The 15,688-nt window shown below is 36.2% G+C and overlaps 1 protein-coding gene across 4 annotated transcripts in view; it reads left to right on the top strand.

Moving 5' to 3' along the window:
• Positions 1–15,688, top strand: part of LOC134538801 (sodium/hydrogen exchanger 9B2-like) — a 203,686-nt gene that overhangs the window by 165,294 nt on the left and 22,704 nt on the right. For all 4 annotated transcript variants that reach the window (XM_063380299.1, XM_063380296.1, XM_063380298.1 and 1 more), the window contains one exon: positions 12,931–13,037. In XM_063380299.1, the coding sequence (XP_063236369.1) occupies positions 12,931–13,037 (107 nt within the window). The remainder of the gene's footprint in view (positions 1–12,930; positions 13,038–15,688) is intronic.

Here is a 15,688-nt window from a genome sequence, read left to right on the forward strand (position 1 = left end):
TCGACCCCTGACCGATACCAATTAACTTTAATTTTAAAAAATACCACAAAAGCGACAGGTTTGAGAAAATAAAAAACACCACAAGTTCTTTTAAAAACTTTTATTACATACATTCTAATCTACTACAAGTACAAAAAAAAAAAAAACAAAAAAAAAAACAACACTGACAAATTACTAAAGTTTTGTGGATTTCTCGATTCAAACAGTCTTCTTATTGTACGTACTAAGCCTTTTACATGACTTTAAATGTCTATACGATCCGTTCATCACCACAGCCAGAGACGGACTGAAGTTCATATCACTTATATAGTCTCATTAGCCGGTACAACACATGAGTCGAAACAATAACCATGTTCATTATACGTCTAGGAGCATTTTTTATAATGACGATGTAAGCTATCGAGACGTGAAATTAGTTTATTACATTTTATACACTGAAAATGTATTCTTTGAACATTATTAGAACAACCGCTCCTTTCATGTCTGCGCGCATTTGAAGTTCTAGTAAATGATGCGTCACAATATTTGCACTGATGCGATGCACGCTCTTCATGAATTGAAGTCTGGAATGCAGATGGTGAAACTTCAGCTGATGGTGGAACAGCACATATCGAAGTCTCCTCCAGCGTTGTCAGAGGCGTTGCCAACGGGATCTGCTCCAACATCGTCGGCGCCGACGTCATGGTTCTCGTAGTCGATGGTACATCCTCCATCGAGTACGACGTTAAAGACGGTAAAGATGCCATCGAAGTCTCAAGAACAGGCAATTACGCGACTTATACACCAGAAGAAACAAACTAGGTGATCCGTACACCGTCAACGGCAGTAACAAACTAAGCGTCCTGCTGTATAGGACTCGTTTATATACTTTAACCGGTTTGAATAATACGCTAGTCAAATCAAGAACAATTTACTAAAATACTAGAGTCAAAACAACATTAAAAAAATAGAAGCACCATCAACAAAAAAGGAAGCACATTTGGAAGCACCTTCAAAAAAGGAAAAACAATAGGAAGCACCGACTACGAAAAAACAGCACATTTGGAAGCACCGACAACGAAAAGGCAGCACATTTGGAAGCACCGTCATCGAAAAGGCAGCTCATTTGGAAGCACCGACTACCAAAAGGCAGCACATTTGGAAGCACCGACTACGAACAGACAGCACATTTGACAGCACCGACAACGAAAAGGCAGCACATTTGGAAGCACCGACTACGAAAAAACAGCACATTTGGAAGCACCGACATCGAAAAGGCAGCACATTTGGAAGCACCAACTACGAAAAGGCAGCACATTTGGAAGCACCGACAACGAAAAGGCAGCACATTTGGAAGCACCGACTACGAAAAGGCAGCACATTTGGAAGCACCGACTACGAAAAGGCAGCACATTTGACAGCACCGAAAACGAAAAGGCAGCACATTTGGAAGCACCGACAACGAAAAGGCAGCACATTTGGAAGCACCGACAACGAAAAGGCAGCACATTTGGAAGCACCGACTACGAAAAGGCAGCACATTTGGCAGCACCGACAACGAAAAGTCAGCACATTTGGAAGCACCGACTACGAAAAGGCAGCACATTTGACAGCACCGACAACGAAAAGGCAGCACATTTGGAAGCACCAACTACGAAAAGGCAGCACATTCTTAAGCACCGACTACGAAAAGGCAGCACATTTGGAAGCACCGACAACGAAAAGGCAGCACATTTGGAAGCACCGACAACGAAAAGACAGCTCATTTTGAATGCACTATCATAAAGGCAGCACATTTTGGAAGCACCATTGAATAAGGAAGCACATTTGGAAGCTCCATCAACAAAAAAAAAAAAAAAAAAAAGGATGCAAAATTTACGAGATCTAAGTCTTAGTTAGAAATCAGAATACAAGAAATAAAAACATTAAATTCTTATAATTTAAATTATTTATTTTATTTCTTTACATTATACAAATGCAAGTAAAACAAGCCATTATTGTATGTAGCCAGCTTCCCTCAGTTCCTTGAGTATGAAGGATATTTCTTTGATGCACGAATAGTTTCCTGCACAAAGCGAACCATGTAGAAGTCTTAACCGGTCAACCAATATGTTTGGATCTTTCCATGATGTGTAATCATTCTCTTCTACCACCATCTTCCTTGCACCTTTATAATAAATATTATGATCTCTGGTGTCTTCCGTTTTACCACCAACCTCAGGGTAACTTTCATGTTTGAGACGGTGATCATCACAAGCTTGATCAGATTTATTTAATATATCACGTCGTTTCCAACGTTTCGGTCTCAGGACACCGCCACATTCTTCGATCTTGGCAGCTTTAGGTGCTTCATCATAGGCTATGTCTTTGTCAGCAGCCTCAGAGTCACTGTAACAATCACCGTAGAAGGAATCGTCTTCACCCAATTTACCATAATAATTCGATGTTGATGATGTTGAAGTGTCTTCATCGTCTTCATGCTTCCTTTTTAGGAGTCCATCATTTTTACAAAGTAGGAAAGAACTACTTGAATTCGGCTGGAATATATTCTCACTTTTCACGTTAAGGATTCTTCCATTGTCTTCATTCTTCCGTAAATCATCATCCTCCTTCAATTTTAGTTCTTTGTCGAGATCGGAAGAGCCAAGAAAATTATTGTCGTAATGCAGATCACTCTTCCTTAGGCTAGTAGATTCATCGTTGTCCTCTAGCTTGTACGCAGGCTTGGCGCTACAAGTTCTGCCATGTCTTTTTAGGCTCTCTCTCCGCGTAAACGACTTGCTACATCGAACACAACTTATCATATTGCGCAGTGGATTTTTAACACAGTCATTCTTCTCGTGTTGTCTTTTATTCTTTCTCAAGATAAACTCTTTACTGCAAAACTTACACCTATGTTCTTTCGATACAGCGTCAGATCCCAAATCAGAATTCATATTAGTTACTGAGACTAATGTCAGATGCAAACTAAGAGTTTTAAATTAGATATATTACTTAAATATATTTTTTTAATTATTTCATCAGCGATAATTAATTTATCTCATGCAAAAGTACTTTATGCATGTAGTTCTGCTTTTCAACAACAGATGTCGACACATGTTGCTTGCAGGTAAATAATATTTAGTTCTTTTATGCGGGATGCCTGATGCTCACTAACGATCGCAAAAGAAGGATGGCTTCGATAGACTCCAAGGAAAAGGAAGTTCGTCTTGCATGTTGGTGCTCCACAGATGTCTCATGGCGTAATATTAATTTGACTGAGTAATGATATTTGTCAATTCCACCTGATAAAAAAAAATTGCAAGTTTTGATTTAGTAGCAGAAATTATCGAATTAAATGTAACTCCAATTAAAATGACATTTCTCATTAGACAAAAAAAAAATCCATGCAGAGAGCGGTTCCTCAGAATAGTCAGAAACACTTGAAGAAACCACAGGAATGATTGCAAGAACACGGGAAAAACCATCAAAATATTGACATTAATAATCAGGAGCACACGGAGAAAACCATCATAATATTGGCAAGAATAATCAGGAGCACACGGAGAAAACCATCATAATATTGACCAGATTAATCAGAAGTACTCGGAGAAAACCACCACATGTTTTCCTTGATATCATAAAATTACAGGAAAAAATAATTAAAAATAAAAATAAATTTAAAAAAAATAAAAAAATGCATAAACAGTTTCTGATAGCTTGTAAACTTATTATTGTTGAGCAAAGATAGAGTTCTTGTACAAGCCAGAAATTTATGCATTTTTTTATTCTTTTTTAAATTTATTTTTATTTTTAATTATTTTTTCCTGTAATTTTATGATATCAAGGAAAACATGTGGTGGTTTTCTCCGAGTACTTCTGATTAATCTGGTCAATATTATGATGGTTTTCTCCGTGTGCTCCTGATTATTCTTGCCAATATTATGATGGTTTTCTCCGTGTGCTCCTGATTATTAATGTCAATATTTTGATGGTTTTTCCCGTGTTCTTGCAATCATTCCTGTGGTTTCTTCAAGTGTTTCTGACTATTCTGAGGAACCGCTCTCTGCATGGATTTTTTTTTTGTCTAATGAGAAATGTCATTTTAATTGGAGTTACATTTAATTCGATAATTTCTGCTACTAAATCAAAACTTGCAATTTTTTTTTATCAGGTGGAATTGACAAATATCATTACTCAGTCAAATTAATATTACGCCATGAGACATCTGTGGAGCACCAACATGCAAGACGAACTTCCTTTTCCTTGGAGTCTATCGAAGCCATCCTTCTTTTGCGATCGTTAGTGAGCATCAGGCATCCCGCATAAAAGAACTAAATATTATTTACCTGCAAGCAACATGTGTCGACATCTGTTGTTGAAAAGCAGAACTACATGCATAAAGTACTTTTGCATGAGATAAATTAATTATCGCTGATGAAATAATTAAAAAAATATATTTAAGTAATATATCTAATTTAAAACTCTTAGTTTGCATCTGACATTAGTCTCAGTAACTAATATGAATTCTGATTTGGGATCTGACGCTGTATCGAAAGAACATAGGTGTAAGTTTTGCAGTAAAGAGTTTATCTTGAGAAAGAATAAAAGACAACACGAGAAGAATGACTGTGTTAAAAATCCACTGCGCAATATGATAAGTTGTGTTCGATGTAGCAAGTCGTTTACGCGGAGAGAGAGCCTAAAAAGACATGGCAGAACTTGTAGCGCCAAGCCTGCGTACAAGCTAGAGGACAACGATGAATCTACTAGCCTAAGGAAGAGTGATCTGCATTACGACAATAATTTTCTTGGCTCTTCCGATCTCGACAAAGAACTAAAATTGAAGGAGGATGATGATTTACGGAAGAATGAAGACAATGGAAGAATCCTTAACGTGAAAAGTGAGAATATATTCCAGCCGAATTCAAGTAGTTCTTTCCTACTTTGTAAAAATGATGGACTCCTAAAAAGGAAGCATGAAGACGATGAAGACACTTCAACATCATCAACATCGAATTATTATGGTAAATTGGGTGAAGACGATTCCTTCTACGGTGATTGTTACAGTGACTCTGAGGCTGCTGACAAAGACATAGCCTATGATGAAGCACCTAAAGCTGCCAAGATCGAAGAATGTGGCGGTGTCCTGAGACCGAAACGTTGGAAACGACGTGATATATTAAATAAATCTGATCAAGCTTGTGATGATCACCGTCTCAAACATGAAAGTTACCCTGAGGTTGGTGGTAAAACGGAAGACACCAGAGATCATAATATTTATTATAAAGGTGCAAGGAAGATGGTGGTAGAAGAGAATGATTACACATCATGGAAAGATCCAAACATATTGGTTGACCGGTTAAGACTTCTACATGGTTCGCTTTGTGCAGGAAACTATTCGTGCATCAAAGAAATATCCTTCATACTCAAGGAACTGAGGGAAGCTGGCTACATACAATAATGGCTTGTTTTACTTGCATTTGTATAATGTAAAGAAATAAAATAAATAATTTAAATTATAAGAATTTAATGTTTTTATTTCTTGTATTCTGATTTCTAACTAAGACTTAGATCTCGTAAATTTTGCATCCTTTTTTTTTTTTTTTTTTTTTTTTGTTGATGGAGCTTCCAAATGTGCTTCCTTATTCGATGGTGCTTCCAAAATGTGCTGCCTTTATGATAGTGCATCCAAAATGAGCTGTCTTTTCGTTGTCGGTGCTTCCAAATGTGCTGCCTTTTCGTTGTCGGTGCTTCCAAATGTGCTGCCTTTTCGTAGTCGGTGCTTAAGAATGTGCTGCCTTTTCGTAGTTGGTGCTTCCAAATGTGCTGCCTTTTCGTTGTCGGTGCTGTCAAATGTGCTGCCTTTTCGTAGTCGGTGCTTCCAAATGTGCTGACTTTTCGTTGTCGGTGCTGCCAAATGTGCTGCCTTTTCGTAGTCGGTGCTTCCAAATGTGCTGCCTTTTCGTTGTCGGTGCTTCCAAATGTGCTGCCTTTTCGTTGTCGGTGCTTCCAAATGTGCTGCCTTTTCGTTTTCGGTGCTGTCAAATGTGCTGCCTTTTCGTAGTCGGTGCTTCCAAATGTGCTGCCTTTTCGTAGTCGGTGCTTCCAAATGTGCTGCCTTTTCGTTGTCGGTGCTTCCAAATGTGCTGCCTTTTCGTAGTTGGTGCTTCCAAATGTGCTGCCTTTTCGATGTCGGTGCTTCCAAATGTGCTGTTTTTTCGTAGTCGGTGCTTCCAAATGTGCTGCCTTTTCGTTGTCGGTGCTGTCAAATGTGCTGTCTGTTCGTAACGGTGCTTCCAAATGTGCTGCCTTTTGGTAGTCGGTGCTTCCAAATGAGCTGCCTTTTCGATGACGGTGCTTCCAAATGTGCTGCCTTTTCGTTGTCGGTGCTTCCAAATGTGCTGTTTTTCGTAGTCGGTGCTTCCTATTGTTTTTCCTTTTTTGAAGGTGCTTCCAAATGTGCTTCCTTTTTTGTTGATGGTGCTTCTATTTTTTTAATGTTGTTTTGACTCTAGTATTTTAGTAAATTGTTCTTGATTTGACTAGCGTATTATTCAAACCGGTTAAAGTATATAAACGAGTCCTATACAGCAGGACGCTTAGTTTGTTACTGCCGTTGACGGTGTACGGATCACCTAGTTTGTTTCTTCTGGTGTATAAGTCGCGTAATTGCCTGTTCTTGAGACTTCGATGGCATCTTTACCGTCTTTAACGTCGTACTCGATGGAGGATGTACCATCGACTACGAGAACCATGACGTCGGCGCCGACGATGTTGGAGCAGATCCCGTTGGCAACGCCTCTGACAACGCTGGAGGAGACTTCGATATGTGCTGTTCCACCATCAGCTTAAGTTTCACCATCTGCATTCCAGACTTCAATTCATGAAGAGCGTGCATCGCATCAGTGCAAATATTGTGACGCATCATTTACTAGAACTTCAAATGCGCGCAGACATGAAAGGAGCGGTTGTTCTAATAATGTTCAAAGAATACATTTTCAGTGTATAAAATGTAATAAACTAATTTCACGTCTCGATAGCTTACATCGTCATTATAAAAAATGCTCCGAGACGTATAATGAACATGGTTATTGTTTCGACTCATGTGTTGTACCGGCTAATGAGACTATATAAGTGATATGAACTTCAGTCCGTCTCTGGCTGTGGTGATGAACGGATCGTATAGACATTTAAAGTCATGTAAAAGGCTTAGTACGTACAATAAGAAGACTGTTTGAATCGAGAAATCCACAAAACTTTAGTAATTTGTCAGTGTTGTTTTTTTTTTTTTTTTGTACTTGTAGTAGATTAGAATGTATGTAATAAAAGTTTTTAAAAGAACTTGTGGTGTTTTTTATTTTCTCAAACCTGTCGCTTTTGTGGTATTTTTTAAAATTAAAGTTGATTGGTATCGGTCAGGGGTCGAACCAAGGACCTTAGTCGATCCAATCAATCAGTATATAGATTACAAATTTATTTAATGAATTTTGAACTTTTTCCCGAATCTCTAGCATTAAAATTACGGATTTTCAAGATGGCGTCCAAATTTCAAGATGGCGTGTGTCACAGTAGTAATTGATTACTGTACTGTAGCGGGTTAGAATAAAATTATCCAGATGGAAATGAACTCTATAATACGAGTACACACACACAAGATGGCTTACTCCAGCAGGTGGTAGCTCCTGGTAGCATCTACTGAACATAAAATGTCGTATCCATAATGGTCAACAAGGACAAAGTCAAATTTCGAGGACAAAGTCAAATTTCAATGTCAAGGTCAAATTTCAAGGTCAAGGTCAAATTTCAATGTCAAGGTCAAATTTCAAGGCCAAGGTCAAATTTCAATGTCAAGGTCAAATTTCAAGGTCAAGGTCAAATTTCAAGGTCAAGGTCAAATTTCAAGGTCAAGGTCAAAGGCCAAGGTCAAGGTCAAAGGCCAAGGTCAATGACAACAGTTGAGGACAAAAGTATGGTGACCAGATAATTATACTACATGGTATCGGCACACTCTAGCAGACGAAAACAAGATGGTGGACTCCAGCGGATGAAGACAAGATGGCGGACATGATGTCATACCAGTTGATGATATAAACCTTGGTATTGTTGGTGGTAGATCAGTCTAGGTAGCTTTCATGGAGGAAGGATTGATCGTTTACTCTCGCCGGGAATCGAACCAAGGAGGTACATCGATATAATCAAACAGAATTCAAATACGTTAATTTTTTGATGAATTTTGGAATTTGTTTCATTAAAATCGGATAATAAATAAAGATTTTCAAGATGGCGTCCAGATTTCAAGATGGCGGACATGACGTCATGCTCACTGTCGATATATATGCTTTGAAAAAAGTGGTGGGGGGGCAGTCTGTCAGCAGCCACCACAGGGGGAAGGATCGGTCGCCATTATTAATTTTTTGACCTCGTCGGGTTCGAACCGAGGACTCCGTGCTCCGTATCGATAATGTTTGTTTTTTATAAATATTTTATTAAATTTATATTATTTAATTTTTTTTATAATTTTAAAAAAAAAATTTCATTAAAATCGGATAATAAATAAAAAAGTTAAAGATGGCGGCCGTAACGGAAATTGCAACGGTGACGTCATCATCCAATATGGCGGAAAACAAAATGGCGGAAAGTTCGAGAAAACAAAATGACGTCATCCAAGATGGTGGATCCAAGATGGCCGCCGTGATATACTTGTCCCGTTACGTTATGTCCCGTTATGCCGGCTGCATGCACGAAAAAGTGTCACGTTACGCATATTGTCACGTTACGCTCGTCCAAGATGGCCGCCGTGACGTCACAGATAGACGTGACGTCAGAGATGTGGCTCGGCACCAAGCACCGCAACCTGAATCCTGTTCCAGTAGCCCCATTCCTATACTACTGGTATGGACACAAGTCGAATTCAACTTTTCTGGCCTATAGTAAATATCACACCATCAGCATCATCCCACTTGAAATAACCCATTATTATGTCTTTCTTCCTGCATTTACATATTTGAAGTGGTTAGTTGGTACCATAATATGACTACGAAAAACAAAAATATAAAATAAATATAATATTTAGACTTTTCCATGCCAAATAATTGGATGAGTAATATAAATTCTAAATTAACTATAGAAAAATTAGATATCAAATATGGCAAATTATGATCCCCCTAAATTAGGCAGAATACCCTCATTTCCAGGCCTCTGATTACGGTCTTGGTTCGAGGTACCAAATAACTGTTCTCGGAATTTTCCTTTGGGAAGAAATGAATGCACCCATCATCACTTTTTAGTGAAAAAACAAATAATAATAATAAAAAATGGTAATTTTTCTAAAAGTTCTGTTACGGGCCAATTAAAACGACTATTATTTCATATTCATAACCAAATAAATCTTGGAAGAATTAAAGCAATATACACTTATTATACGAATAGCCTAACATGTTTTGAGGATATGTGTAATTTGTACGACGACATGAAAAATAAAACAATGCATGATGTTGAAAAATATATCTTTTACGTTCGTTTGCAATGTTATGATGAATATTTTTTTGACAAAGCACTTATTATGCTACTTACACACACAACTGAGAGAAGCCCAGATTATTTGACAGTTTACGTTTGTGTTTTGTTTCCAGTTTTCTTTCTCCACATCTAAGGATATGTTAATCCACTGTACGAAAGAAAAGCTAAAAGCCTGAAAAGTGTAGCTAAATTAACCAAATCATTTCCAAATTCGTAGAATTATTTTAATAGTGTGGTAAAATATTAAAGTTCTGTGCAAATGCAAGTTAAAAGAGAGACAGAGAAAGAGAGAGAAAGTAGATAGATTACAAAAAGGACATGTGCTCTTTTACCCCTAGTGTTATTTCTTGTACGGTGGAATTTTTTTGTAGATCTGGCTGCCATGACCTCGAAATACGTAGAAAAACTTAGAGGAGTAAATTAATTTTTCGATGGAAAGATGATTACAGTGCCTATTCTCATGATTGCAAAAACAAACTATGTAAAGTTATATGATGTGACATAGGTATCATATACCTACCTACCCACATGCATGTGGTAATGAAAGTTAACACTTTTAATAATGTTAGCAGGCTTTCACGACCAAGGTCTGAAGTAGCTTGGCTTCTGGATTGTAGCCGTGTCCTTGGCGAATGATTCACCGACGTTTCGGTCGACATTACAGTCGCCATCATCAGATAGCAGTTACCTACCTCTTCAATGTCGACAGAAACGTCGGTGAATTATTCGCCAAGGACACAGCTACAACCCAGAAGCCAAGCTACTTCGTTAACACTCTTAATCAAGTTCCCAACGATGTCTGGTCAAAATAAATTTTAACGTTGTATAGTCGAGTCGACTCCTCATCAAAGCAAGCAGCCAATGGAAATGTGATATAGCTACAGTTGTGCCAAGAACTTAAAAAGCTTAGCGAAGCGAACCCGGAAAATATTCCATTCTCCGATTATTTGTTTGACGTGACACCGTCTAATAAATCGCCGGCTGCACGGACGAAAAAGTGTCCCGTTACGCACATTGTTCTGTTACGCTGTGTCCCGTTACGCGCATTGTTCCGTTACGCTGTGTCCCGTTACGCTCATTGTACGATTGCGCCGCATCTATCTCTATTCCACTCGACTGTTTATAAAGTGAAGTGAAAAGTTAATGTGGTTTAAAGTTAATCACTATATTTCCTCTTTACTAATTCGTGGTCCTATAAGAATTTGTTTTGGATATAGGTTTGAGATAATATTTAAAATTTTTAAATAAGTTGAACGAAATTGATAGTGTACGCAAAAAGGAAGTTTTATTTTTTTTTTAAGTTTTACTTCTAATGCGACTTCCAACAAGGTTGCGTTAAACGTTTAACGCTCCTGGGGAGGGGGAATAGAAAGAGACAGAGCGAGAGTAAGGAACTAAGTAGAGAGTAAGAAAAAAATAAAGATTCTGACAGTTTGTAGTGTCGCCATATTTGTTTCAATTTTCAATACCCTTTTTGTATATTGCAATTTAAATTGCAGAAAAAAAAAATCATGTTTTATAGACACATAAATAGTGAGTGTGTGTCATTTCTCTATGTCCACGAGGTCTCGCCGCGTCAATTTTCTCCTTGGGGCGAACCCGTCCGCTTAATTCAATAAACAGCTTTTATCGTTGAATGATTTCATGATTTATTTCATGAAAATCTTCTCTCATAATAAAGTTAGTTTTATAGACATTCAATAGGTGTCTCTCTCTCTCTCTCTCAGAAAATCAATCTATTACTCGTTACAAATTTATTTCCTTATTTTTTTTTTAGTTTGATTTGATACAAAATGATTTCACTAAAAATGAATTTCTACCCCTTCCTATTTTCATTTCCACATTACGAAGTTGCACTTCTTCCGCGCGGAGGGACTCCACGCACTATTTTGCATGCAATTAAAAACTATTTTTTAATGATGCCAAAGAAGTATAACTTCTCACGCGCGTACCTAAGTACACGCACCCATTTTTTTTTTTAGTCCTGCAGCCTCTTTGTTTTCTATTCTTTGTAGTATCTAATGGTTGATATGTTAAAAAATTATTAATTTAGACAAAGGTTGTTATTATTAATCTAACGAGATGTATCAACTTCATGTGGGGGTGATATTTTCTTAATAAGGGATTTGAAGCAATTTTTCCATTTTAAAAAATCCTTCCTCATTTCTACCATTTTGGTCGATTTCGCTCATTAACGAACTATCGAAATTTTCCATTTGGAAGTGATTTATCAAACTTACGGCAGTTACCGTGTCCATAAACAAGTAAAAAAAAATTTTTAGTGGATGATGATAAAGTTGTAGAAAGGTTTCTGAAAGTTGCACCATAGTAACGGTTAGTCATTCTACGAATTATGCCAAAAAGTTAATTTAAGAAGGTTCACTGTTTTAACTTAGGCATAGAAAATTCGACAGCATCAGTGTTTACAAATAATATTAATGTAAAATTTTTAGATAAATATTTTACATAAGTTTGGAAGAAATTACTTTCTGGGAATATATTTCGAAAACTTTACAGATAAATGTAGTATACGTAAATTTAAAAAGAAATTTATAGTACTACAAAAGTTTATATTCGGTTTATACATAATGTTTTGATATATTATTTCGTATTACCTATATTTTTCATTTTGTGTACAGTTTGTACTCTTTTCAGTACATTTTCTAAATTTTTAACAAAATTGTCATTATTATATAAAGGAAGTGGTGTAAAAATGATAATTTTCATACTTTCACCTGTTTTTTGATTTTCAAGCGATAAAATTGTCTATGGATGGCAAGTAACTAGCCTGAAAACGTAATACGAACATTGATTGGAAAACAATTTTGGTTGCTCTCACCTGTATATGTTGGTAGCTAAAATTTCATTTTGGCAACAAACCAAATTTCATAAAAACATCACAATTCTTAGAATTTTAAATGATACACTGTTTTATTTGATGAATTATTTTATGTTGAATATTATCGTAAAATCATATGTTGATATACAAGTGTAAGGCTATTTTTATAGTAGACATACCTATATGTTACGGTTTGCATTATTTTCATTTTTTTTTGTCATCATGGACTCATTTGGTGTCAGAATTAATAAATAATTTCTTCTTTAATCACTTTTGCGTTTCCTTTCATCTAATTTACTTTTCGGGCAACATTCTTTTCTCTCTATATTGGGCTGTACACAAATGAAATGTACGTAGAATAGATCACAATTATAATCAAGTTTATAACAAATATCTGCTCACCATTTATAATTTTAAAATATTAATTATTTCGAAACTTTTAATTTTTAAAGCATTATATAATTTTTGACTTTAAAATAATTTATAGCTGCTATACGAGGACAAAATTGCCTGGCTTTTGCTATACATATGGTTCTATAACACCCATTATTTTTATATCTTAATAAATAAAAGTGATTCTAAGTTTTTTTATTAATTTCCTACGATTTCAGAGTCACTGGTGTTCCAAATTCTCCAAGGGCCAATATCCATCCTTGGAGGCATCGGATTTGGAATAATTTGGGGTGTAATGTCGAAATACATCCCAGAAAAGAATGATGTGAGTAAAAATTTTCTCTGTTATCCAAAATAATAATATATTTCTCTCTCTAATAAATTCTGGGAGATGAAATAAAATGTTCTCAAAAAATCGGCTCTAGTAAACTAATCTAAATTTATTTCTGTTGGAACAAATATTTTGTTTGTAATTTTTTTCAGTGTTACAATGAATATTTTTGTCTTTATTTTATTTTTTTAATATTATATAGTTTTTTTCAATGAAATATTAAACCGGCTTTTAAGGCCCTAAATTCGAAATATTAAACTGTGCACTTACGACATATGTAGATTTAAGATTTTTATTTAACCATATTAATTGCTTTTATTTCTAAACAGTCATAGTTAGAGACCCGGAAAATTCGCGGGTTCAATGACCTCTAGGATAGACTCCAATATCCTCTACACACTCGGGCAAATGCCAACTGTTCATTGGCTACTGACTTGTAAGTCGTCTTGACTGGGTGGCCTGTGATTCGACACTTCTATGAGTGAGGGTCTCTAATTGGCCCTCAGTCCTCCAGATTAACAGTGAACCATGACAGAAGCAGCACTAAGGTATAATTATTTGAATTTTAGCATAACACGAAATGAACCCACGAATTTTCCAAGTCTCTAGTCATAGTATTTATTACTGTTGGGTTTGCCTGTTCACCAATGTGTTTTCCAATATTGTTGTTATTTCTGTATTTACTGTTCTTGTTACAACTTTCTCGTTTTTATCAGTCCACTGCCTTTGTTTGACTAATTGTTTGCATGGAAAGCTGTCTATACTTTTATATTATGACATAGGGTGATTTTAGCTTGTTCCCTGTGTGTTCATTCATCTCTTCTTTCGTTCAGTGTAAAACCACAAAGGCCTAAGTCCAAAGAAAAAACCTTTTAAATCACGAAGCAAAACCATAAACTACAGGTTACTTAAATAATTCATGCAATGTGTAATCTCGATGAAGTAGAATTTTTTCGGACATACGCAATTGCAGTTTTTCACTGTTTCTCATGGTAAAAAGGTTAAGAATGTGTTCGTCCGTGTTTTCGTCGTTGTGCTTCATACCTGTTTAGTTTCATCGTGGGGTTCATCCGTTCTACATCAGCTGATTAAGACTTGCTCTCTGTGGAATTATGGTTTCGTTTTTTTTTTACTTCTTATTGTTCATTCTTGAATTCTTACCATGACAAACAGTGCAAAACTACAATGGCGTTATGTCCAAAACGATGTTTTAAAGAAGTTACGCTAATGAGGTTCACACCGGAAGAGACATTGCGACAGCTAAACATTATAGTTGTATGACTTTATTCGTGATTGGTAGAGACCTGAAATATTCGCGGATTCATTTCGTGATAGTCTAGAATTCAAAAAGGTTTGCCTTTTTACTGCATCAGCGATTGGGCCACAGTTTATCTGAATGATGCTCGGCCCATGAAAAACCTTTAACAAAAGAAGTATCGAATCACTAGCGTCCCAGTTAACAGGTGTCATGAGTCAGTAGCCAATGAGCAGATGTAATTTTCCCGCGTGCGTAGAGAATCATGGAGTATATCCTACAGGTCATTGAAGTCGCGAATTTTTCCGGTCTCTAGTGATTGGTTGCTCCTCCTCGCGTCCAGGGCCACACTCCTGGTCGCTGCATTTTTCGTTACGCCCTGACGAGCCACGGCTGGATCCACTCTATCGGCGGCGAAGAGATACTCATGTAAAATTTACAGATATTTGTAAATTTCCACATTTACACTAAAACCACTGTATCACTCCAAAATAAAAATATTCACAGTTATACTGGGTTTGGATTCCTACCCGGGCTATTATGCTTCGTGTTTTCCCACTGTCTACAATAATTAAATTTATTTATCTTTCCAGCATTTACTGAGCACATCAATAAGCATAATACATCAATAAGCATAATACACCAACATGTACAGTACATACATGATTTTTGTACCGTCTTGAACATCACGTTGAGGCACTCGATGCTGCGGGCTGCTTACGAGAAGAGATAATAATATTTAACGTACTTTGTGAAATAAACAGTAGTGTCAAAAAATGGGAAGCTATAGAAATATTTTTGCTTTATTTAATTAATGCTTAGTTCATTCCTCCAATTTTAAAAGATTAGTTTGATAAGCCTCAAAGCTATGATTGTTTACTATAAAACTCACATTTTTAAGGATATAATTTCAGCAAACATAGTTGTTCTTTATTGCATGTGGTTTCTAATATATATATATATATATATATATATATATATATATATATATGCTTTAATGAAAAAAGTTAGATTGTCTGTAAAGTCGTTTTACGGACGATAATTTTACGTGATTACGTCATAAGAAAACATTGATGAAAAATTGCTTACTTTTTAATTTTCAACTACCTATTATTTACAGTTTTAGCTAATTTATTTTAAATAATTTGTTTAAATATATTCACGAACAATTAGTTATAGAAATAAAATGAAATCAAATCAATGTCAGTAAATCGTTAATTTTAAATCAAACTTTTTAAATTGCTGCTTTTTAAAAAGCCAGCCTTAACCTGTTTGATATTATAGAATATATTCTCACACGGTGATTGGCGGGTCTTTCAGGCATGCTCGGCTCAGGCGGAACGTGACAAAGAGTCATGCTTTTTTCGTGCGTGCAGCCGCCGTTCATCGA

The sequence above is a fragment of the Bacillus rossius genome, chromosome 14, assembly GCF_032445375.1.
Source record: "Bacillus rossius redtenbacheri isolate Brsri chromosome 14, Brsri_v3, whole genome shotgun sequence".
Taxonomy (NCBI): Eukaryota; Metazoa; Arthropoda; class Insecta; order Phasmatodea; family Bacillidae; genus Bacillus; species Bacillus rossius.